Source organism: Ostrea edulis, chromosome 7 (genome assembly GCF_947568905.1).
Source record: "Ostrea edulis chromosome 7, xbOstEdul1.1, whole genome shotgun sequence".
Taxonomy (NCBI): domain Eukaryota; kingdom Metazoa; phylum Mollusca; class Bivalvia; order Ostreida; family Ostreidae; genus Ostrea; species Ostrea edulis.
Window position 1 is genome coordinate 55,785,190 of NC_079170.1, and position 27,118 is coordinate 55,812,307.

At 36.4% G+C, this 27,118-nt stretch overlaps 1 protein-coding gene across 1 annotated transcript in view; it reads left to right on the plus strand.

The window, feature by feature from the left end:
• Positions 1 to 27,118, plus strand: part of LOC125656410 (uncharacterized) — a 100,824-nt gene that overhangs the window by 9,913 nt on the left and 63,793 nt on the right. The window contains exons 2-8 of the mRNA XM_048887016.2: positions 2,278 to 2,477; positions 7,607 to 7,762; positions 8,291 to 8,362; positions 13,429 to 13,518; positions 16,634 to 16,702; positions 22,512 to 23,018; positions 23,105 to 23,578. Coding sequence (XP_048742973.2) covers positions 2,286 to 2,477; positions 7,607 to 7,762; positions 8,291 to 8,362; positions 13,429 to 13,518; positions 16,634 to 16,702; positions 22,512 to 23,018; positions 23,105 to 23,578 — 1,560 coding nt within the window. The 5' untranslated portion in view covers positions 2,278 to 2,285. The remainder of the gene's footprint in view (positions 1 to 2,277; positions 2,478 to 7,606; positions 7,763 to 8,290; positions 8,363 to 13,428; positions 13,519 to 16,633; positions 16,703 to 22,511; positions 23,019 to 23,104; positions 23,579 to 27,118) is intronic.

Below are 27,118 nucleotides of genomic sequence, written 5' to 3' on the forward strand. Positions count from 1 at the left end.
ACACTAGTACGTCTTCAGGAGAAGATGACCCCTATTGATTTTGAGGTCACTTGGTCAAAGATAAAGGGTCAAACTGGACATAGGAATATAATGTCTGCTCAATATCTTGAGAACCGTTTTCTTTACAGATATCAAACTTAGTACACTGGTAGATCTGCAGGAGAAGATGACTCTTATTAATTTTGAGGTCACATGGTCAAAGGTCAAGGGTCAAACTAGACATGGGAATATACTGTCTGCTCAGTATCTTGAGAACCCTCTTCTTGACAGACATCAAACTTGGTACACTGATACGTCTTCAGGAGAAGATGACCCCTAATGATTTTGAGGTCACATGAGCAAAGGTCAAGGGTCAAACTGGGCATAGGAATATACTGTCCGTTCAATATCTTGAGAACCCTTTCCTTGACAGACATCAAACTTGGTACACTGGTACGTCTTCAGGAGAAGATGATCCCTATTGATTTTGAGGTCACATGTTTAAAGGTCAAGGGTCAACCTGGACATTGGAATATACTGTCTGCTCAAAATCTTCAGAACCCTTTGCTCGACAGACATCAAACTTTAAATAGTACACTGGTGTATATTCAGGAGAAGATGACTCCTATTGATTTTGAGGTCACATGATCAAAGGTCAAGGGTCAAACTGGACATAGTAATATACTGTCCACTTGATAACCCTTTTACTTGACAGACATCAAACTTAGTACATTGGTACATCTTTAGGAGAGGATGACCATATTGATTTTGAGGTCAAAAATCAATAGTTGAACTGGATATAGTAATATATTGTCTCCTATATTTTAAGAATTATTTGCTTGATTGACACGTACCAAACTTGGTACACTGGTACAGCATAAGGAGTAGATGACCCCTATTGAATTTTAGGTCACATGGTCAATTCACTCTTGACATAGGAAGATATTGTGTGCTCAATATTTTGAATTGATGATAATACTATCAATTAAATGAGGTGTGTGTATAACCCTTTTCAATTTTGCACCATGGGGGGCATATGTGTTTTACAATCATCTCTTGTTTAACAGTACTTTATTTTACTGTATGATAATGATAAATTTTATGTGAAGTATCTTTGGGACAAGAGGGACATAAGTTTTAAATTTCAGGACTCCTTCACTCCCTGGGCGTTAGGGGCAGGGCAATTTTCAAAAATCTTCTCCTCTAGAACGGCATATCTTTAAGGAAAGCAAAATGCTTAGTGATGTAAGCAGGAAGGCCTCACAGAAATTGTAAATTTCATGATACAGTGTACTGGGGGTAGAGTTTCTGACTCCAGGGTTGGGTCAAACTTGGTAAATAAAGATTAGTGTATATGTCATGTGTAAAACATCAGAGTTTTTGAAATAAAAAAAATTCTGGTCAAGTGAAATTTACTGGTCTGAACAGATATTTCGAAATAGTAGTTTAGTTACATTTACTTGAATGGAAAGAAAAAACCAATTCACTGACTCATGACCGGGGTAATAGTAAATTCTAACCATTATTCAAACCATGCATCCATGTGGCTTCATATGCATTATTGAATGAGCAGACTTAGGTGCATGCATTTGTGTGAACAGCAATGGAGCCACTACCGGGAATTCCATTAGACTCACTGATACATCTGACCACATGACAAAGCCAAATTCATGTGACAAAATTTGTATTATTTAGCGGCTTCCATCCATATCCGCTTATGATTCGAATATGATCTTGGAAAATATGAAAAGGAAATTTGTCTATTTTCACACTTGTAATATTTATTCTTTTTTTTAAATGTTTGGATCAGCAATGCAGTTGAATTTACTCATTTATATACGCAGATTCAAATGTTTAGTTGATTTAACAACTACATATAAAAACCATGCATGTAGAAAGGTTAAAGGTTAAAGTTCTGAATTGATTGTTTACACATTACTGGTCCTTTGAACCGATTTTGTACAAAAAATCACTGGACTTCAGAAATATTTATCAGTTTTACTGGTGGAGCCAGTGGATTTCAAAAACTGCTTTTTTAATGCTGTTGATACTAAATTGAAACTAAAGAGATCTTGTTTTATACTGTTGCTGAATACATGTATTGGAATTTGGCTTAAATATTCAAAACAGTATTTTTTTTTCTAGATTTCATAGCTCTTGGGACTAGTGATACTTTGAACTAATACTAGGACAACCTATAAGACCTGTGGACCTCTTGTTTATAATGTTCCATGTCAGTTATATAACTGAGGATAAAGACCAATATGTTATTAAAGACACAAAACTTTATCTTCTTAGTTAACATCATGCCTTCAAAAAGGAGATCTGGATGTGGACAACCAAAGGTGTACATTGATGTGGATGATTCCACTGTATCTTTAAATGTTTCAAACAATGCAGCAGAGGTCACTTCAGAGCCAGGGGATGTAAACACGGGCGGTAGTCCACACCCGTACTTCCTATGTAAAGTTGATAATGATTGGTCAGAGGAGGAAGAGGTAAGCAGAAACCAACATAGCAGAGGTACTAGTGCTCCTTAATATTGCTTGTTTTGTACAAATGTCTTGCATTTTGCAGGGTTCGAAATTAGCTCATGTCCATAAGTCCGAGACTAGTAAAAAATGTGTCGGACTAGTAAACTTTGTATGCCATAAGTCCTTATGGACTAGCTAAAATCTGGATGGTTCAGGTTTCAGTATACATTTTCTGAGTCTTTGAGATGTTTAAACTGAATGAAAAACAAATGCACAATTAAAAATTTTCTTGATCATGATTTGATCTCCCGCCAAATGGAAGTTTTATCAAAGTTGGAAACCCAAACAACACCCACCCCCCCCCACCCCCACCCCCTCAGATATTAGATAACTCCAGCATTTCAAAGAAAGAAAAAGATACGGCATTTGACACAAAAAGCGACTGTTTCAAGGTTCATGTAATTGGAAAGTTGACTGACGAAGCTGCAGCTCTGAAAAGATGCTGTTAAGTGTGGTTGCTTACATGTATTTTTGAAACAATTGTAATAGTTTGTTACAGTTGGATGCACACAATATCATTAAATAAATTGATGATGATGAAGTGAAGTTCTGTGTTGGCATTTTACGCCATAATTTTTATGACTAGTGAAATGCTTTATGGACTAGTGAAAATTGGAAGTCAATGGTCTGATCACCATGAGAGTGCTTTAAAAAGTTAATTTCGAACCCTGTTCTGTGCTTTTTATTCATTAGGGTTTAAAACAAATCACTCAGCATTTTGTGCATGAACAGGGTTGGAGAATGTTTATTTATATTAAGGAGTATTCCCGCCTTCCAAAAGTGATCACCATGAGAGTGCTTCGACAACCTACATGACAGCACTGTATTTAACAGTCTGCGCACACTAACAAACTCTATATCAGAATGACACCCACCAAAACCAATCATCACCTACATGACCAATTTTCAGGCATTTGTGTTAAGAAAAGCTCCAAACCTCAATCCTTCATCAAACATCACTGTCAAGGTCTTGCCTGATAACTACACAGCCCTTGGTTTCACCCTAGCCTTGCCATCTCTGTCAGCCATGGCCGACACTGAATGTCAAAGCTGCCTTGCAGGCATTAAGGAGGTGTACTACATTGTCATATTGGCTTACGTACTTTTAAAACATGGCTTAAAATATAAATATCAGCAATATGATATTGTATCTATTCCTTTTCGATTTAAATGCCTGACTGAGGCCAAAATAAAAATATTGTTTGTTTCCCCTCGCCTGACCGAGTCTGAGAAAGTCGCACCGACCCAAAAGTTTTTATTCCGTCATTATGGCGCATTGTTTTTTTTATTTCTGGAAAATTTCAGGGTCGTTTCAGGTACAGATCAGCATATTATAATGACCAGAATTTTCTAAATCTTCCTTGGTTTCGATCCCAAAAAAATACGAATAGAGGTGGTCTGCTAGATTGAGATGAAGAAATGTTGTCTACACGATGAGTGAAGAGACAAGAGACTTCGGGGAATCTGGGTGTGCAAGTTGTGTTCTTGAGTAGGGGAAAGTGTTTATATTTGGGACGGTGTGATATTTTCGACAGTCAATAAGTATATTATATCCAGGTGTCAAATTCAAACTTATTTCCGAACTTGATATATTTACAAACTGGAAAACACCTAATTATATGCGCTTGTGTAACTAAGCTTTGATTGGTTGATTTAAATAAATGACCTTCTAAAAGATGTCAGCATCCATTTTGTTTGATCGGCAAAATCAAGTCCTGTTGAAACAATTTCTGGTAAAAGTTAGATCTACCGATAACTTGGCGATAAGCCTACAATAAAAAAATTATAAACAAAATCAAAATCACTACCACATATAAATTAACATAATGTGCACAGACAAAAGCATAAAAAATTAAAATGCCAGTGAGCCACAGAATTAGCAGCAACCGAATTTACTAACTGTCCGAAGTTATAACACCATGTGTCCCGTCCGAAATAACACCATTGTCTGTAGTTACAACATTCTGCCTGACTTTATTTAAGTGTTGTATATGGCATAAATAGCAGAATAAATCCAATGAAACTTGAGTGTTTGTAGAATCAACCGTTATACATGTAAAATATGTCTATATTCAATGGTTAGATACTGAGCATTTCTGAATAACATGGAGTACTGTCCAAAGTATCAACACCTTCCCCTAATTGCTGAATGTGACAATCAAAGCAGAACTTTACTCAAGTACCGACTTGACGAAGAAACGGAATGATCAATGTGCTTCATGACGTTTTGGTATTGGGCTTTGTTAATGGTCACAGGGATTTCATACTAAATAAAATTCTGCTGGCTAAAAAAATTTTTACCTACCGACCCTCCTCTGAAATTTAGGGTCAGGAGAGGGGAAACAAACATATTTTTAGATATGGCCTAAGTAGGTTAACATGTCGACTGCTAAACTTTAGATCGCAAGTTCAAGTCCAGCAGGGATTTTGAATTTTTAGCTCACCTGAGCCGAAGGCTCAAGTGAGCTTTTCTGATCAAAATTTGTCTGTTGTCTGTCGTCGTTGGCGTCAGTATCGAGTTTAAAAAAATAAATCCAAGTTTCATTACCAGTAGTGATCTCATTTAATCATAGTCTTTGTAATTACTTTAGGGAACTGGGTGGCCATTTCTACAGGAACACGTTTTTGCTATCTGTAAGGTCCCGCTTGAGATTCTTTCACTGATATGGAGACGTCACCATTGCTGGTAAAGGGGTGCAAAATTAGGGTTTATGATAGCATCATTGCTTACGGCCATTGAATATGGATAGATCTTTATCGTACCACACCTGCTGTGACATGGGGCCTCGGATATTGCAGTCTTATCCAAAGGACCATCCCATTTAGTTGCCTCTTACGACAAGCAAGGGGTACTAAAGACCTATTCTAACCCGGATCCCCACAGGACTTCTTCTGTGAGGAGATGGGGGGACCCACCAAGCGCAAACTTTCCAAAGCTTTAATCATTCTTTTAAAATGCTGAAAATAGCTGACCAATCAATGTTTGTAATATTTGCAAGGTTCCTGCATAGCACTTAGTTTTCATTTGCTAATTTTAGTGTTTTTATACGCCCGTCGAAGACGGGACGTATTATGGTATGGCGTCGTCCGTCTGTCTGTCCGTCTGTCCGGACCTTGTGGGCAGGATACAGACTGAACCATAAGCCCTAGGACTTTACAACTTGGTACATTTGATCACCATGATGAGAGGAAGATGCCTATTGTTTTTCAAGGTCAAAGGTCAAGGTTGTAGTATCACTTATTAGGAAAACCTTGTGGGCAGGATACAAACCAAACCGTAAGCTCCAGGATATTATAACTTGGTATATTTGATCATCATGATGAGAGGAAGGTGCCTATTGTTTTTCAAGGTCAAAGGTCAAGGTCATAGTATCACTTATTAGGAAAACCTTGTGGGCAGGATACAAAAATATGAATCCCACTAAAATATGTTTTCTTGAGCAAAATCTACGGGCGTATTATGCCACGTTGGCGTTGCTCTTGTTATTTTGGTCTACAGGAATTTGGGGTGGTCTATAGGAAATAAAATGATTGTGGATCAAATGCCTACAGGATTGAAAAGTTAGTTTCGCACAATGGTTTTCTCAAATATTTTTCCACAGCAGCAAGTATATCCAGGATTAGTAACATGCTTGATCTGAATATGTACCTTCAAACATTTCTGTGTGGGGAACATTTTGTCATAATGATACATTTATTGCTTTTCTTGTCTTTCCTTGTTATACCCCCCGCAACAAGTTGTGGGGGGGGGGGGGGGGGGGGGTATACTGGAATCGGGTTGTCCGTCCGTCTGTAGACGCAATGGTTTCCGGGCTCTAAAGCATTATCCTTTCCATCTACCGTCACCATATCATATATATGGACTACCCATGGGATGAAGATGTTCCCTATCGATTTTGGAGTCAAAAGGTCAAAGGTCAAGAGCACTGGACATCGAAGTAGCAATATGGTTTCCGGGCTCTAAAGCGTTATCCTTTCCACCTACCATCACCATATCATACATATGGACTACCCATGGGATGAAGATGTTCCCTATTGATTTTGGGGTCAAAAGGTCAAAGGTCACGCACACTGGACATAGAAGTAGCAATATGGTTCGGTTTATCATGCCATTTGTTTTTTACACTCAGAAAAGAGGTAGTTTATACCTATTACCAACACCCTTTGGGAGATTGGGGTAAGCGGGGGGTATTCTTAGTGAGCATTGCTCACAGTACCTCTTGTTGCATCTGTTGTTTGTTTCTTAACATTTTTAACTATAACCCCCCCCCCCCAATACAGAAGCACAGGCACCTATGTAACCACCAAATTACCACGACCACTTTAGACTCAGGCATTCAAAGTCATCCAGGTAAGGTCCAAGCGGAAATAATTATGCATTTGATTGATGGTGTGCATACGCTACCATCATTTTGAGAGATTGAGAGTGAAAAACCGTGAAACCCAGTTTTACTTCAAGAGATTGAAAGTTGGAGAAATGGAAAGTAAATATGCTTAGTTATATAAAGAAAAAAATAGGACCATGATTTCACTTCAAGAAATGAAGACCCTCAAGAGATCGAAGTTCAAACCATCAAGATCGAGTCACCTGTAGACAAAAAAATTCTTTTTAAATATCTTCTCCAGAACACAACAGCAAGACCATGTTAGTAATATTGTTATAAATGCATCCCTTTGTTAAGTCATGACCCTTTGGAGCTAGGGTGGGATCATAATATGGGGTCAAAAATTTTCATGGGTATAAAGATTGTAAAAATCTTAAATTCTCTGATGAAGAACAGCAGGGCCAATGTGAATCTGGTGAGCATTGTGGCCCATGGGCCTCTTGTTTATCTGTACTCAGATTTGACAGGGGGTGAGAATGTGATGGTATAGGGATATTTGTATGATTAGGACAGCTCTAGTGCTTGATTGATCCAAATTCAGTTTTGCTCTCTGAGACAACATTTGGAGATGGATGTGGGCTGCTGTCATCCATTTATTAGTTTTTTCAATACACCCTGTATTACATACTTTTGCAACAGTTTATTGTAGTGAGTGTAAATTCTGGATGTGCTCTAAATTGAGTTTGTCAAGCTGATCTTTCTTATCAGGTGGTGATGAGTTCAGATGGGGACTTTTTGTCATCCTCTGATGAATACCAGCCAGAGTCGGAGAGTGATGGGATGGACTCCGAGAATGATGGAGACTTGTGGGAGGAAAATGACAGCGAAGTAGAGAGTATCAAGGTTGAACAGGACAGTGATGAGGTAAGCTGGTTCCACTAACCTCAATTTCATTTGGTTTAAATGGAATAATTGCTGTAGATCTAGTATGCTGTAGAACTAGTGATGAAACTAATGTACACTGCAAACAACAAAACTAGTGAAATTCTAAACTGGGGGTGGTCAGAATCAAAACTAATGTACACTTCAAACAACAAAACTAGTGAAATTCTAAACTTTGGGTGGTCAGAATCAAAACTAATGTACGCTGCAAACAACAAAACTAGTGAAATTCTAAACTGTCAGAATCATTTACTGTTACAGGAAAATCAATATTTGCCCCCATTTTATTTTCGCCCCTTTCGTCCCCGTTACTGACGGAATTTAAGAGTGAGCGAAACTGTTTTCTCTTATATCTCTCTTTTAACACAACTATGTCTGAGTGAATTTAAAACGGGGCGAAAGTGTCGGTAAGTACACTTAGTAATCAGGCGAAAATAACATGGGGCAAAAATAACCCTGTCTACAGTATTGACATGCTGGTGTTTGTTCATTATTAATTTATCTGTTAAGGACTTTTGTGAAGACAGAGTGATGTATCCAAGGGCATCAAGGAAGTCATCTGGAACACCAAAGGTTGGAAAGGTATTCAAACTGGTAATTAAGTTTGGAGACATTGCTTTTTCTCGGTTCTTATTATTCTTCTGCTTCTCCTTCTTCTTCTTTCTCGTGCCTAAAAAATGTCTGCAGCCCCATTGATGAAATTTATTAGGTCAGTCAGGTGACCTATGGCCATCGGTTTTCATCCGTCGTTGTTCGTCGTCCGTTAACAATTTTACATTTTTAACTTCTTGAAAACTGCAAGGCCAACCATGCCATTTTTGGTTTGAAGCATCTCTAGGATAAGAGAAATATAAATTATAAAATTTATGACAATACCTCCCCCGGGGTCTCACGGGCAGGGCAAAATATGCCCCCCAAAAAACCAAATTTTCAAAAATCTTCTCTATTCCCACATATGTAGGAGAAAAACTAAATGCATGGTTATGATGTCCATGAAATCTACTAAAATTGTGAAATGAAGGGTTCAGGCCCTAGGATTAGAGCTAATATGACCATATAGTGAACACGTATTAAATCTTAGAATATCTTTTTCTCTACTCCCATATATATTTCAGAAAACAATTAAAATGCATGTTTATGATGTCCATGAAGCCCTTTGCCCAAAATGTGAAATTCATGGCTCCTGGGTTAGGGGATCAGGCCCTAGAGCAGGGCCGATATGGTCATATAGTGAAAATGCATTAAATCTTAGAAAATCTTCTTCTCTACTGCCACATATATTTGAGAAAAACTAAATGCATGATTATGATGTCCATGAAGCTCTCTACCTGAATTGTGAAATTCAGGCCCCCTGTGTCAGGGGTTCAGTTCAGGCCCTGGGGCAGGGCCAATATATATGGCCATATAGTGAAAATGCATTAAATCTTAGAAAATCTTTTTTTACTGCTATATATATTTGAGACAAACTAAATGTATAAATTGTGAAAATCATGACTCCTGGATCAGGGGTTTAGGCCCTTGGGAGGGCCAATATGCACACATAATAAAAATGTATAAAAATTTATTTTTTCTTCTCTACTTTCACAGCATCGTCGGATACCCACGGCTGATCTCGTCTTCTGATGAGTAGAAGATGAGATCAGCTGTGGGTATCCGACGATGCTTTCACAGTCATGTTTCTTAATGTAGTGTTAGAACTGAAATAAAAAGGATATCTCTTCCTGTCGGTATCGACGATATCGTGTCGATATTGAATCATGATCGTTTTTGTAATGGTTGTATGAGGGCGAAAGTAGGTTTGATTTCTCTTCCTGTCGATATCTATGATATCGTGTCAATATTGAATCACGATCGTTTTAAACGTAGTGTTAAAACTGAAATAGAAATGATTTCTCTTACTGTCGATATCGTCAATATTGTGTCGATATTGAATCATGATCGTTTTTGTAATGGTTGTATGAGAACTGAAATAGGTTTAATTTCTCTTCCTGTCAATATTGATGATATCGTGTCTTTGTCGAGTCACGATCGTTTTGCTTAACGTAGTGTTTACATTATGCTGTGTAGACAAGACTATTAATTCAAACACATTTAAAATAAAAATTGTCAATATCGATACGATATCATTGTGAGAATTATGATAATCAATGATATCGACATCATAGGCAGACATTATGCTGTGTATACTAGACTATTAATTCAACACATTCCAAATAGAAATTATCGATACGATATCGTTGTGATAATGTTGATATCATCGATATCGACATCATAGGTAAACATTATGCTGTGTATACTTTAAGACTATTAATTCAAACGCATTTACAATAAAGATAATCGATATCGATACGATATCATAGTGGGAATGTCGTTATCAACGATATCAATTAGATGTCGATATCGACGATATCGAAATCGGATTAGATCTTGGACATGTATGTATTTAAACAATTCTAGAGATATATTAACAATCCAATCATTGCACCAGGGTTGACTAGGGCTGGATCAATATATCAATTATCGATATAGATCTGTATATTTGAGCAATACGATAACTGATACAGTGAGCCCCGTATTGTTTGATATATTAAGAGTTGTTATTGACGTATCTTACAGCAAGATTTCATGAACGAGTTAACAAATAAATTGGAAATATTCAAACAAACTATCTACATGCCATTTGCTTCGTGACTGCTTACCAACGCAAAGTGTGCAGTGGTAATGATACCGTGGTCTCAGTTTTAAAAAATTAGCTTGAAAAACCAAAGTGTAATGTTTGTGGAACAGAGGTCGCAAGCTCTTGTGGTACAATTTATTTAGCAACACATTTGCGATGACACCATAAAGCTAACTGTGGGGAAAAATCTATCGATGAATGGTATAGTCAAACGTGATTGGCACTCACGATTTTTGTATGAATAAATTCGAAGAAATATTTGAGCAATGAAATGAATTCATAATTTATTTGTATATATTCATTCTGAAAAAAAAATTTCCTCAGAGTCTGCTTCTTCAGACTTGGGCTCAGAGCAGATTTTTAGCATAACAGGAGATATTGTATCAGCAACTAGGGCTTGTTTAAAGCCAGAGCAAATAGTTACCTTTGTTTTTGTAAAGAAATATTATGTTAAAAATATTGATAAAAGCAAATAAATGATAAATATATGCACAATTGTCTTTTGTGATAAATTAGTTCAAGCTAACAATATAATATATGCAAATGAAACAAAAGGAAAAGGTGAAGCTTTATTTTCATTATCATTTATTAATTTAATCCTCAGAATTAAGTGTAAATGTAATTATATTGTATCGTCAATTCGTATTGCATATCGTTTCTCTCTTTTGCAATTACTTATCGTATTGAAATTTTACAAACGATACCCAGTCCTAGGGTTGACATAATTTTGTCGCGTGCACACTCATCTGTTTATGATTAATAATCATCTGACGGGTGTATCATGTGCAGTGGTGGTGCACTTTATTAGCCGAGTTGCGTAGCAAATCTCGGCTTTTAAATTTGCGAAGGATGGGCGGACGTCCGGGCGGGCGGCATCCACAATTAGCTTGTCCGGTCTCTAGCTTTCATACTTTTTGGTGCATCTTTGTGAGACTTACATAACATGATCACATGCAAAAGAGGAAGGTTCCTCTTTATTTTTAGGTCAAAAGGTCAAGGTCACTTTGTCACTAAATGCCATAGATTTGAGCTTGTCCGGTCTCTAACTTTCATACTACTAGGGGCATCTTTGTGAAACTTACATACTATGATCACATCCAAAAGAGGAAGGATCCTATTTATTTTGAGGTCAAAGGTCACTTTGTCACTTAGCTGCAATAATGTAGCCCTATCCAATTTTTTTTTATTCTGATGTTTTCGGGATAGGGCTACAATTCCATAGGATCTCCGTAATGGTGCAAAATAATTTTATGAATAACCGATAATAAACTCTGTGTATTAGTCCCAAATATTGTTTACACCAAAAGGAGTACCGACTTTGTGCTCGGGCATGTCTAATAAAGGTGTTTTTCATTAAATATAATGTACAGCATGCAAAATTCTTCGTCTGCTCCGCCATGTTTGTTATCGCGAGATCTCGTAGGTGGATCTAATGAAAAACCTAAACATTGACAATCAGCGCGAAAATGTAGTTACTCGAGCCACTTCGACAAAGAAAGGAAAACCATATTGTTACAGAAAGAATTTACACTCTGCTGTTTGGTTTTTAACTTGATATTAAATTCAAACCTTTTCAATACCGACGAAATAGCTTTCGCCTCCATACTTGTCGATTGATGTAAATACTACCTTATATGGCATATGCAAATGACTTGACAATCAGAAGCTGAAACTTCAGTACATCAAACATCGAGAAATTGGAATTTATCGAAATTGTTGAAAACGGTAGAATAGAGCCTCACAAATCTTAAGTTGCAGGTTGTAAATTTATATATTGACTAAGAAACATAGAATATCATTTTATTTACGTACAAAGAAAGTCAGGAAATGTTTAGAATGACCGCAAATGTTGCGGGAGTGAATCACTCCCGCATTTGCACCATTACGGAGATCCTAAGGAGTTGTAGCCCTCTCCCTTAAAAAAAAAAAAAAAAAAAAAAATTCAGAGAGGGCTACATTATTGCAGCTATTTGTCACTAAATGCCATAGCTGCAGAACTGTAGCTCTCTGAAAAAATATTTTTCAGAGAGCTACAGTTCTGCAGCTATAAATGCCATAGATTTGAGCTTGTCCGGTCTCTAATTTTCATACTACTTGGTGCGTCTTTGTCAGACTTGCATATTTTGATCACATCCAAAAGAGGAAGGTTCCTATTTATTTTGAGGTCAAAAGGTCAAAGTCTCTTTTTCACTATGTACTGTAGATTTGAGCTTGCCTCTAACTTTTATACATGTACTTGCTGGTGCATGTTTATCAGACTTCAAATCCTGATGACATTCAAGATTCATGTTGCTTTTGAAATCCAAAGATCAAGGTCATTATCACACTAAATACCTATTGCGGCCATTCAAAGCTTCATACTTATAAACTATATTAAATATGTGCATGTTTTTACTTCATGAGTACAAGTGTGCATAATTTTCCAAACTGCAACTTGGCCATACGCATCTTTGATGCGTTTTAGTGATATTTAGAAATATCATGTAGGCTTTGGTACATTTAAAGTGTAAAAATCTTTCATGTGTTTAATTTTCTTCCACTTAGATTAACCTTACAAGAAACCAGAAATTCATAGAGCTATTAAATTGTAAAGATTAGGAGGGAAATGGTGTTTTGGCAGCGACTTGAAACTCTCCTATTACAGGAGATGAAAGACCTGGCCTCAAGACCATAAACTGAGAATAGACTTTAGTCTAAATTTGAAACCCAGCTAACTTTTGAAATTATTTTTATAAAGAAATAAAATTGATTGCATTTGAATTTTTTATAGACCCGCAGTGTTTTAAAACATCTGTGCTAGATAAATCTTAAGATATAAGTAATTAAAATTTTGACTTAAGTCTATTCTCAGTTTATGGTCTTGGGGCCAGTTTTTCAGTATATTTACTTAATCATAGATAGTATTTTGATTGTTTTAGAAAACAAGAAATCTAGGATCAGTTAATCATAGATAGTATTTTGATTGTTTTAGAAAACAAGAAATCTGGGATCAGTTAATGAAACAAGGGCGTACTGTAAAATGTCCTTGAGATCATCCGGATTGAAAACGAGATCAAACAAGGTAAGCAATTAAGCCATTAAAAAGCATTAGGAAATTAAATGCTAGGAAGCATAGTAAGACTGACCAATTTCTTACAGATAGTGTAAATCAACTGTAAAATAGTGTTAAAGAAAATGCTACAATGTTAAAGTCCAAATTTAAATCCAGCTTCAAATCTAAGATGTTTATATGTAGTGACTGTTACTTTGTTAAGTGCATGGCATTAGAAGTGAAAGTCTCGGGTCTTTCAGATATGACCTTGAAACAGGGGTCCCATGTCATAGTTAACATTGGCACGATAAAGAATCATACTCAACGGTATATTATTATGCAAATATAGAGTGCTCTATTGGTATGTCTGTCAGTCGGTAGATAGAGTGTTTATACTGAAGGAATGAATTTAGCAGCAAAATATGATATTTTGTTGTTGTAACAGAACATAGTACAGGTTGTTCTCTTCTATACTTATAAATGAATAAGTTTTTCCAATAAACTCTGAAATGCTTGCTCCAGATTTATTACTTGCACTTTTAATATTGTTTCATAATTTCATAATCTGTAATAAAATATTTGCTATAAATAAATTTCACTTAATCAGTAATTAACTTGAAATTAATTAAAAACCTACTTTTGTTTTTGATAAAGCAAACAAGAGAGTAAAGTGGTGGACGGTCAGAGCCAGTGCAATTTAAAATGATAACTTAAGGAAGTTAGCTCCTGAACTTTTGAGCACAACTGCACAGGATGCTATAATGAAGTATTTACATGGGCCTCTTGTTAAAGTAAAATAACATTTATGTACCTTACAGTTTGATTTATAGTGAATGTATGAATATTTCCATTTTCTCTGTAGCCATTTTTCTGTTGGCGTGGGGGAGGGGGTGTTCATACTCTAGCAATTTTTAAACGATGTACCAGATTAAGAGAAATGATAATGAACAATTTGATTCTCTGAAAATCATATTTCAATATTTGATTGATTCATTAATTTTTTTAAAGCAACATTTTCAATAAATAGATAATATACTAGATGACCATTTGATTAGACAACTTCTGGTTTAATTTGAGGAAGTCTGTTTTTATCCATTTTATGGTGTGCCCCGCAGGGGTATTAGTCCCAAAAGGACACAGATGTATTTGTTAATGGAAAATTTATCATTAGTGGTTTTTATATCATCAGTGGTTTTTATATCATTAGGGCTGTTCCAGAAATGATCAAATGGTGGGGGGGGTCGGGCGGCAAATGATATTTTTTATTGTGGGTGGTCGTATTTTTTCATATTTTATTTGGTCCGTGGTTGGACTGTTAAAAAAATATTTATTATGGGTAGTGGGTAGTTTCTATTGTTTTATTTTGTTCCACGTGGGTGTTGAGTTTTCAGAATATTTTTATTGTCGCTCTTGTCGTGTTGGTTACAAAATGTCGGAGGGAAAATTGAAAACGTGCTTTCGAAATGCTGCTTTCGAAATCGGAAATCGGAAGTAACATAGAACTATTCAAGTTGTCGCTCTTTGCAGCGCATAACTTTCCATTACGTCACTCTTCAAATTAGAGGCGCGTTTAGTAGGGTCCCTTTGGACGTGATGGCGGCGAACTCTGTTCTGTAGATTATTACAGTTTACAGTGCATCGATTTTGGGAATATTTTGAAACCAATAGGTATTCCGTTTTCTAATAAAAATAGGCAAACCTTAGTTGATTTATACGAGGGTACCGATGCGTTATATTTATCAGTCAGTGTGATGGTGATATAGAGGCCTCCGGGCGCGGGCTCCATTAGAAGACGAACGATTCGTGGAAAAACATATCCATACCCATTTCATGATAATAGCATTGTTTGGACTCCCAATCTTTCCAACATTCCCGCCATAGATGCCTTTGATTGTTGATGTGACATCGTTTCGTCAGAACTACTGTGATACAATGTCGCACGGGCATTACCGCGTCATTGACTAGAATGTTTGTCCCGAAAACCTCGCGAGATTTGTACCGTTTTCATTTTTGTGGTGGGTCTGGTTAGTTTTTTTTTTTGATTAGATGGGTCATTGTAAAATGAGTTTATCAATTTGATGGGTCATGGGGTAATTTTTTATTTTTTTATATACAAAAGGTGCCTCCTGACCCCCCCATGTATTTATTTCTGGAATAGCCCTTAGTGGTTTTTAGCTCACCTGAGCTGAAAGCTCAAGTGAGCTTTACTGATCGCCTGTTGTCTGTCCGTCTGTGTGTCTGTCTGTAAACTGTTTACATTTTCGACTTCTCCAGAACCACTGGGCCAATTATTACCAAACTTGTCCAAAAGCATCCTTGGGTGAAGGGCTTTCAAGTGTATTCAAATGAAGGGCCATGGCCCTTGAAAGGGGGAGATAATCACAAAAATAGGGTGGGGTCATTTAAAAATCTTCTTCTCAAGAACCGTTGGGCCAGAAGAGCTGAAATTTATATGAAAGCTTCCTGATATCGTGCAGATTTAAGTTTAGTAAAATCATGGCCCTAGGGGGTGGGATGTGGCCTCAATAGGGGATCAAAGTTTTACATACAAATATATAGGGAAAATCTTTAAAAATCTTCTTCTCAAGAACCACTATGCCAGAAAAGCTGAGATTTACATGAAAGCTTCCTGACATAGTGCAGATTCAATTTTGTTAAACTCATGACCCCTAGGGCTAGGATGGGGCCACAATAGGGGATCAAAGTTTTGCATAACTAATAAATAGAAAAAAATATTTTAAATTTTTCTCCTTAAGAATCATTGGGCCAAAGAAGTTTACATTTGCACAAAAGCTTCCTGACAGTGTAGATTCAAGTTTGTAAAAATCATGGTCCCCCAGTAGGGGGTGAAAATTTTACAGACAAATATAGAGGGAAAATCATTAAAAATCTTCTTCTGTAAAATCAATGGCCAGAAAAGTTTATGTTAACATGAAAGCTTCCTGACATAGTGCAGATTCAAGTTTGTAAAAATCATGGTCACCAGGGGTAGGTTGGGGCCACAATAGGGGTCAAAGTTTTAAATGCGAATATATAGGAAAAATCTTTAGATATGAGCCAAGGTGACTCGGGTGAGTGATGTGGCCCATGGGCCTCTTGTTATATCATTAGTAGTTGCTACGAAGCTCTTTTTCTTTTTTTAAAGGTTTATACCACAGATTTCACGAAGAGTCATAAAAGACAATTGAAACGGAAGAAACACAGATCTCATCAGGTGATTTAAAGATTGTCGAGTTTTGCTTTGCTAATTTTAGCTCACTTGAGCGGATATCTTGGAAATCTCGTGGGAGCTTATCTAGTATCTGGTATATCATCTGTCTGTCTGTGTGTAGGTCTGTCATTAGCTTTTTTCAGTTTTGATGCCTTGTTTAGAATCGTATTGATTAGGCCAAACAGGTCACATATGCAGAAGAGGATTCAAAATAGTTCTCATGATAGGTTAATCCCTTCCAAGGGAGGTAATTATCCCTTGTGCAGCTAGTTAGAAAGGGATATGCATTGCTATTGTGTGTGTGCGTAACCTTATGGGCAAGAATCAAAGAGAACCATAAAACTGATAATCACGATTTTTGTACTTCTTTGGCATTGAATGAAGTATATCTCAGAATTTATGTTCTTGTTAACAATACTGAAGGAATCAACTATATACCTTCAATTTCCTTCTGACACACAACTTTTTATTTTCTGATCCCATTACTCATCGACCAGCTGCAAGAAAGTGTATGAAGGTATGTTGGTGAGGTACAGTCCCTGAAACGTTCTGCTTTACCATTTTTCCGTTCACTCGCCATGCATTCACCATGCGCTTTCTGTGCGTTCACCGTACGCTCTCCGTTTACAGTTTTGCGTTCACAAATCGTTCACCGTGCGTTCAACGTTCATTGTCATTCAGAACACCAAAGTGAAAGGATAAACCTTCATAGCAAGGCAAAAATGAAAAAGGAACGCGTGCGTAAGAGTGATGGTAAACTTTTATTATATCAGAAATTTAATTTATAAAGCGCAAAATGTCAGGATTATCAACTGAAAATTCAAGGAAAATTTCAGATCACTCACCAATATCAAGGAATAGAATAAATGATTTTTATTATTACAAAACATAATTATTCTTTGGTTAAAATGTTAAAAAATACGTTTTAACGCATCAAAGTTTTAGGTTGGGGCCACAATAGGGGTCAAAGTTTTAAATGCGAATATATAGGAAAAATCTTTAAATATGAGCCAAGGTGACTCAGGTGAGCGATGTGGCCCATGGGCCTCTTGTTACCCTAAGCCCCCACCCCCCTCCCCTTACTTAAAAAAAATCTTGATGCTACATTTGTGCCCGAATGTCAAACTGATTTGACTAGTATTTCTAATTATTTTACGCCTATATTTATGAAAGACATTGTCAAAAAATGTATTCACTCCATTACCCAAATTTGAAACTTTTGTTTCGTTTGTCTCTAATATAAAGACGTAATTTTTCTCGTACATTTTTACCTCACATATAATGTATGTATGTGTAGTTCATTGCAAGAAGCAGTTTTATCCGCATCAAAAGTATACAAATATTTTACAATCTAAATGTAATTCATGGTCACACTATTTATTTTGTAAGTACATTAAACCTGGGATTATTTCATTTCCTCGGGTCGATATACTGTCGTACATGTAATATGGAACTTTCGGGATGTGCCAAAACGACAGATTAGACTTGACGTTTATACACCACGGTCACGTGATAGTAACCAATTGTAGGGCAAAGTTGACGTCGATACAACTGGTGTTTCACTAGCATACAGTTCATAAAGAGCTATAAGCAGTCCCATGATGATGACCCAAGTCACTATTGTTTCTTCGTACCTGGGTGTAAATTAGATGAAAGGAAAAAGCCACATTTAGATGTGTATCCTTGGATGGAAGGCGTGAAGTTTTTCGGATATCCTCAAGATATTCCCTAGATTTATTTTCCTCACCAACTTGCATTTAATTGTAAAAATAAAATGCATTTTCTTATAAATGGTTATAGAGATTCCTTTCTTTGAACAATAGCATTTTAATACAGTAATTTGATAGCAATTGAAGTATTCCATGCTTGTTTACTTAGTTGTTATTGTAATCCGGAAGTGATATGCCCTACAACTTATGTTCAATGCTCGATTAAAGTCAAGAGTGGATCCGTATCTCAAAAGTCCCGAATTGCAATAAAGTGAATTACGTAAATTTTACGTGGGAATGTTTATACCACCCGTGTTGTTTGTTCAATGCATCTATCTTGGCTCCTTTAGGGAATGTTTTCTAATTGCATGTAATACAAACGACCGTGCTCGTAAATTTTGAAGCCATGCATGTACACCTGTAAATTCTTGATATCGCTACAGCGCTAATTACTAGACTCTCTTTATTCACATACATTGTATATACTCATGTATTAAGAAATTAAATACTATGTATCTTTAACCAAAATGTAATACATGTAGTATACCGAGATGATGCACCAATATTCATGATTGATGAAAACGTCAAGAATTCTAAACGTTATAAAATATTTTTTCTACTTTTCATGTATACATGTATCTGTACATGTAATACTGTAAACAATATACATAAGAAATTTTCTTTTGTTTGTGCATGATTGCTGCGTGCATTGATGTGAAATTTACGATCATTTCATGAGAAATGTACATCCAGTACTTGCACAAAAATGTATTATGCTTTGTTTAGACTGAACATTCAGATACCATATTATAAAATAAGTACAATCAGGGGGAAAATCTGAAATATTCCAAATGGAGAGACCATTTTGCGTTCATCGTGCGCTCACCGTTTACTTTGCGCTCACCGTTCACTTTGTGCTCACCGTTCACTCTGCGTGCATTCACCGTTCGCTCATGGTGCATTCACCATTCAAGTGGGAATGTAGAACAATTCAGGGACTGTAACTTGGTGGTTTAATTAATTTAATTAACATTGTTTTCCGACTTAATTTGAAAGTGTCTAGATGCAGATTAGTAAGTGAATGAATTAAGGTAACTCCACCCACATGTGACTACTCATTATTATGTTCTCAAGGTAGAAATCTGTATTGATTTCCACTGAATATAGTTTGATTTAATTAATAACCAAAAAAAATGTATATGTTGCCATCTTTTTAAAATATGTCAGACATACAAAAACAGAAGTATGTACCTGCATCTGAAAATTGTACATTTTCGTTATATAGCATAATTAAAAAAGTGCATATATACTGGTTAGAATGACAAAATTTTATTTCTGTTTTTAAAAAATGCAGCTTTATGATATGAAAATTAATCATGAATGTTGGGGAAATCATTTTATAATAGAGAAAGTACCTGCTTAGGAGTTATTGCCTTTGATCACATTTTGTTATATAGATGATTGATTATTTACAGAAAATATAAACTTCTCAACTCACATAAACTGCTTTTCTGACCACTTTTTGTCTGGTGTTCGTCTGTAAACTTTTAACAAGTTTGACTATTTCAGCCAAACTGCATGCTTAGGTCAAAAAAATTAATAAAGAGTTTCTCAGGCCAAAAATTTTGTTTTGATGAGACAGGCAGGTATCTTTTTTTTCCTTTTTAGCTCACTTGAGCACTTAAGTACAAAACTAGGGTTGGATCATTGAAAAATCTTCTCAAGAACCACTGGGCCAGAAAAGTTTACATTTACATGAAAGGTTCCTGACATAGTGCAGATTCAAGTTTGTTAAGTATGTCCTGGTCTGGAGGTTATAAAACTTACCGTACTCATACTCAAATGTGTTTGTTTTGAGTACAACTCTGAACAAACTTCGAAACTTACTAAAAAAATCTTGAGCTTGTACTCCATTTGAGTATGAGAATGATTTTATAAAAGTTTTATAACCTTCACTTTTGAGTATGGGTATGATTTGGAGCACAGAGTTTGAGTATGAAAACATGCTCAAGAAAGTTTTATAACCTCCAGGCCAGAACTATTAAGATAGAGATTTTATATTCTGTATATAGATTCCCTATGGCAAGGTCCTCATATCATACCATGATCAATGACCTTGTGACCTTTGTCTTATCCAGAACAGCATGACAATGCTAGTTATATTGGTGTTGAGGCTTCTCTGTGTTATGTGAATTCATTTTCAGTTATGTTGTGATCCTTTGGGGCTAGGTAGGGGCCACAATATGGAGTCAATTTTTTTATGGGTCAAGGTGATTCAGGTGAGTAATGTGGCCCATGGGCCTCTTAATTAAATATTCTTTATGACAAGACCTATTTCATTTGTGAATTTTGACCTTGACATGGGAGTTGAACCCACTTTTAAAAGAATCTGACCCATATGATATCTCCTGAACTATTTAAGATGGGTCTTTCATATTTTGTATATAAATTTCTTAGGATTATACTGTTTATTTCATACTATAACCTTTGACCTAGTGACCTTGAAATATGACCTACTTTTAAGAGAATGTAACCTATCAAATATTTTCAGAAGTATTTAAGGTAGGGCTTTTACATTTTGTATGTAGATTATTTAGGACAAGACGACCTTGTGATACAATCACATTTGATCTTGTAACCTTGACCTACTTTCTGGATAAAACCCTGACCTAATCAATATCTCCTGAACTATTTAAGGAAAAGATTTTATATTTTGTATATAAATTTTTATGGCAAGATCTTGATTTACTGCAATGTTTGACCTTGTGAGCTTGAACTAGAAGTTTGGCATACTTTTGATAAAAATCTGACCTATTCAATATCTCCTGAACTATTTAAGATAGAGCTTTCATATTTTGTGTACATATTTCTTATGGGAAGGTCTTTCGTATCATACCATGACATGAGACCTTTGTCTTATCCAGAACAGTAAGATTATGTTAGTCATATTGGTGTTATGAGAATTTCAGTTATGTTGTGATCCTTTGGGGCTAGGTTTGGGCCACAATATGGGGTTAAAATTTTTCATGGGATTAAAGATTGATAAAAAAATCTTTTAAAAATCACAACAGCTGAACAATGGCAGGCCCAAGGTGAGTCAGGTGAGCAATGTGATGTATGGGCCTCTTGTTTTGAATAATATTTGAATAAACATTAACTTATTAGAGTCTGTGAGCTTTGCATTACTGGTGTCAACCAAGTTGTATAGTATTACTATATGAAATGCAATTATGTGCTATTGATAGTAAGGCTAAAAAAAGTTAATGTTTAGTTTCTCAGGCACTTTTAAAAAAAAATGAGGCAGGCAGGTCCCCCCTCCAAATCTAGCTTTTTAAAAATACTATATCATATTTATACACCATACTATCAGAGTCCCAAAATATTCAAATATTATTATAAAATATGTTTTTTAAAAACACAATGAACATGCTTTCCAAGATTTTGTGTTTTTATATGAAATCAAAACAAAGCAAACCAGTGTGAATAAAGCAAGTATTCATTTCAATACGAAAAGTCATTTTTTTCGGGGGGTTGGGGGTTGGGTTAAGTTCCAGAGCATTTTTGATGTTGTGCTTTCGCTTCAGTGGAACACTTTTAATAACAGCATTCTGGGCACACAGGGTACGCCCCACTCTCTCTCACATAGTTTTCAAAGTCCTTGCCACAATGAAAGCACAAATCTTTTAAGCATCCTGAACTGTAAATGTAATACGGTACTTCAATTGCCATATCACAGGTTAGATTGCATCTCACAAAACTCACTGAACCCCCCATGGAAGGATAACATGGGGTCCATACACGATTTGTACAGACAACAATGTCATTCTGGATCAAATCTTCATAGTACGTGTATATCAGATTATATCACCTTGCAGTTGATTATAGCCCGCCATGTTGTTTACACACTTTGAAATTTGTCTAATAGTCATTTTGACGTTTAGTTTTGGCCAAGTATTTTAAAAACCGGAAACGGTTGAGTATAAAAATTCTGAAAAAATACTTTAAAAATTTAAATGCAGGATTTAATTTAGGAATGCGGCGGTGCCTGAGAAACTAAATATTATATTTTGGTTACCATTTCTGTATAATATATTTCTTTATAGAAGAATGGAGTTTTTTATGGACAAAGCACACAACACGATGCAAATTCTAACAAAAAGCAGGCAGAACCTGAACCTGATGAAAGTATGGAACCTGTCCTAAGGCAACAGTCATTGTCCTCTCCTGTCACAAAGTTGTCCTTCTCTGATAACATATGTATACTTGTACAAAATGATGGAAGAAAGACTTGGTGTATCTATTGTGGAAGGAATGTTTCACAGTTGGCACAGCATCTTCAGTACAAACACCGGAGGGAGGCGAAAGTAGTGAAATGGAACAGGTATGGTGTAAACACAGTAAAAAGGAGACAGATGTTACAACAGATAATTGACAAAGGATTGTGCCTGCACAATGACAAAGTAATAAAATCTGGCAAGGGCGCCCTAATTCCAGTAAAGAACCCTGTAAAAACGGATGGACTGACCACTGACCAGTTTTGTAGGACCTGCTATACATTTATGGATAAAAACTTCATGGAAAGTCACAGACTCGCCTGCAGTAGACAGGAGGTAATGGAAAAAATATGTTTTCATGTCAATTATGTTTAAACCAAATACTGCATTTGATTTAGATGATAAATACACTTCGATTTCAGAAAAATGAAGACTGTGATGTTCAGATATGTGATCCCTTTGAAATTACTGAAGATATGATTAAAAGAATGGAAGACAAACTCAAACTGGTTTCTAAAGATGGCCAGATCACTATCATAGAAGACAAAAGACATGATGGTCGTGTTAACTGTGCGTTTTGTCACACTACTCCATGTCATTTCTCCCGTCACATAGAGGAAAAACATTCTGAGGAACCTATTGTGAGCAACACAATAAAACATCCCAAGGGCTCCAAAGAGAGAAAGAGAGGCTGGACAAAAATAAGGAACTCTTTCAGTTTCCTTCACAATAAGGCAGTCTTAGAGAGAGGGACAGGGGGACTCATGGTTCAGTACGTGAGCCAAAACAAAGATCCCAGTCATCTGAAAGTTTGTCCATTCTGTTATGGTCTCTATGCGAATCTCCAAATTCATGTCAAACGATGTGGCAGCTCACCTCAACTTACCTCAAAAAAGGTAAGAAAAGCAGTCTTAAACTCAGCACCCTCATATGATCTTTTTATTTCATGGAAATATCCCATGTCAATTCAGCACTACCATAAGAAATTCATGGCTGATGTGCTGTTTGTCAGGATTCAGTTTTTATTGTATAGATAGGTATATACAGGGACAAGGATGTCACCAGTTGAACCGTTCCGTTCTCTATAAGAACTGTTCCATTCCATCATCAAACTGTTCCATTGAAACCGGTCGGCACTCCATTCTCAGACCAAAGCGGTCCATTCTCAGACCAAAGCGGTCCATTCCCAGACCGAAGCGTTTCATTCTCAGACCAAAGCGGTCCATTCCCAGACCGAAGCATTTCATTCTCAGACCAAAGCGGTCCATTCCCAGACTGAAGCGTTTCATTCCCAGACCAAAGCGGTCCGTTCTCAGACCAAAGCGTTTCATTCCCAGACCAAAGCGGTCCATTCTCAGATCAAAGCGGTCCATTCCCAGACCAAAGCGGTCCATTTTCAGATTGAAGCGGTCCATTCTCATCTAAAACCATTCATTCCGTCAACCATTTGTTACTGCATGGTCATTCAGAGCCTGCGCGTAAGTCAATCATTGTAGGTCAACACGACGCTTAGTCAAGGTTGAAGAAGACTATAATTGCTCTTGATTTGACACAATATTTTAAAGTTGCATAAGGCTGGACTTTCCGTAAAAGTTTACAAATTACCAATTCACCACGACATGGCAGAGCATGTTTTTATTTTGGGGTAAAAGGGAAATTAACTTTCACCGAAGATTGTAAACTGAAATCAGCTGAAGATAGCGAGGAGTGATCAATTTCATAACTCCTATAAGGAATACAAAATAGTGAGTTTGGCAAACACGGACCTCTGGATATACCAGAGATGGAATCAGGTGCCTAGGAGAAGTAAACATCCCCTGTCGACCGGTCACACCCGCCGTTAGCCCTTTACATGTATCTTGATCAGGTAAACAGTAATCTGTAGTCAAAATCAGTGTGTGCGAAGAATGGCCTTAACAATCGGTATGAAACATGTCAGACAGCATTTGACCCAATGATATATTGTATTGGCAAACTAGATTGTTATACTGACCATAGAATTTGTGAAATGCTGATGTTAAACGAGACTGTTGAAACCCCTGCACCATCAACTTGTTTGTCAGTAGCCTGCCTCAATTTAAAAACTGATCATACGCATAGCAAGCTCTTGTATATCGAATCAGTTGAGAGATATAAACACCATATGCAGGTGATAATGGAATATTGCTACATAGATATGGGAAGTTGACGATGGAGAAGCTAAAATCATCCCGTTTGTCATAAAGTTGAGTTGTTAGTTTTCCATTAATATCTACTTTCAATAAAATATCTCTGTGGTGTTGTCTTTTGAGTTCACAGGGATATATCGAATCGACATATGAATGAAAATTATTATGTTTATAGATAATACGCACAGGCACCTGAAGTATGGATATTACTACCCCCCCCCCCCCCTTTTTTTCATAATTTTTTTTTGGTGGCAATAATTTCTCTGAAATGTATGAATTCCCAGTCTATCTCATCCCTCTTTCGATTCATGTAATCGTTTCACGCTTTTTGTAAGCTTTAAAGATTGGCCTTCTACCGGTATAATAAAATACACAAGGTAAGAAACAAAAATTTGTAAACAAACAAGGGGTCCCCGTTTCCGGGCACATTTTCCAAGTAATTACAGCGTTACCTAAGGAATTTTGACGAGCGGCAGGTCGGGGAGATGTCATACTACAAGTCTCTTCAACTCAAAACCCATCTCATCTCTTTTATTTGACACAATCTTGCCCATGGGAATGATCGGACAGGGCTTCATCTCTTCCACTGGCAGCCAAAAAGGAGGTCACAGAGTACGAATTTGTTGTACGCGCCGTGTGATTGGTTCGCAAAGACATTGCTTAGTCTCGGGATCATCCGAAGGGTCTCGGGATTATTCGCGGACCAATCACACGACACGTTATAAATTCGTACTCTGTGACCTCCTTTTTGGCTGCCAGTGGAAGAGATGAAGCCCTGTCCGATCAATGCACGCAAGATTGTGTCAAATAAAAGAGATGAGATGGGTTTTGAGTTGAAGAGACTTGTAGTATGACATCTCCCCGACCTGCCGCTCGTCAAAATTCCTTAGGTAACACTGTAATTACTTGGAAAATGTGCCCGGAAACGGGGACCCCCTGTTTGTTTACAAATTTTTGTTTCTTACCTTGTGTATTTTATTATACCGGTAGAAGGCCAATCTTTAAAGCTTGCAAAAAGCGTGAAACGATTACATGAATCGAAAGAGGGATGAGATAGACTGGGAATTCATACATTTCAGAGAAATTATTGCCACCAAAAAAAAATTATGAAAAAAAGGGGGGGGGGTAGTAATATCCATACTTCAGGTGCCTGTGATAATACGTTGTTGATATATCTAAATGTCAACTTGAAGGCCACAGCAAGAAATTTTTTCTTCTCACGTAGAAGTTTTTGAATAGGAATATAAAACCAGGTCAGCTAAAAAAGGAGCACAATTCGTGCCCATGGGAATTCCAACAGACTGTTGGAAGACCTGATCACGAAAGACCACGAAAATATTGGCAATGAGGAACTCCTAGCATATTTTTTATTTCAACTTCAGAGTACCGTATATACTCGCCTATAAGTCGGTTGTATTTTTTAAGGTTATTTTGTAGGAATTTGCCATTGAATTTTTGTCAGAATCGGTTGACAATTTCAAGTCAATACTCTAGTGTTTTTACCTATGATACAAAAATAATATTGTGCGAACTTAATATTTATGAGGTGCTCAATATCCAAGTCTTATCTGTTGGGGTTTAAACGCAACCCTTGATCTATTATGGACAATGATCTATTGTTAACCTAAGCAATTATGGTCTCCTAATTACCAGTAACCAACACCGTGTTTACTTAGTGGCACGCGCCTCACGAAAACTGTTATTGTGGAATGCTGGTATAATTCATTGTATCAACATTAGAGTTTTTAAGAGTCAAGAATGATGATCTAAATTATCAGTTAACAATATTCAATCCATTATGAAATATATTTCAACCGGTATACATTTGAATATTTCAATATTAAATCGGGTTAGTAATTCAATTTTACCGATAAACGAAAGATTAGTTTAGCTGAAAGTATTAGTTACCGGTATGTAAATAATTTTTAACTAGATAAAAATATGTAAATACTTGTACTTTATACATAATTTTCAAATACATAAACAATACAATATGTCTAGATATTTGTGAACAATAATCATTTGTGACAGTGAATTTGTATGGTTGTCCATGATATCGTCAGAGTTGTTTAAAAAACACTACATTATGCCGCCCAGAAAAATACCAATCTTCTTAGGACGCGCCTATAAGTCGGACATAGAGCACCCAAAATTGTGAATTCTCGTATAAATATTGATAAACACAAAATTGTGAATTCTCGTATAAATATTGATAAACACAAAATTGTGAATTCTCATATAAATATTGATAAACACAAAATTGTGAAT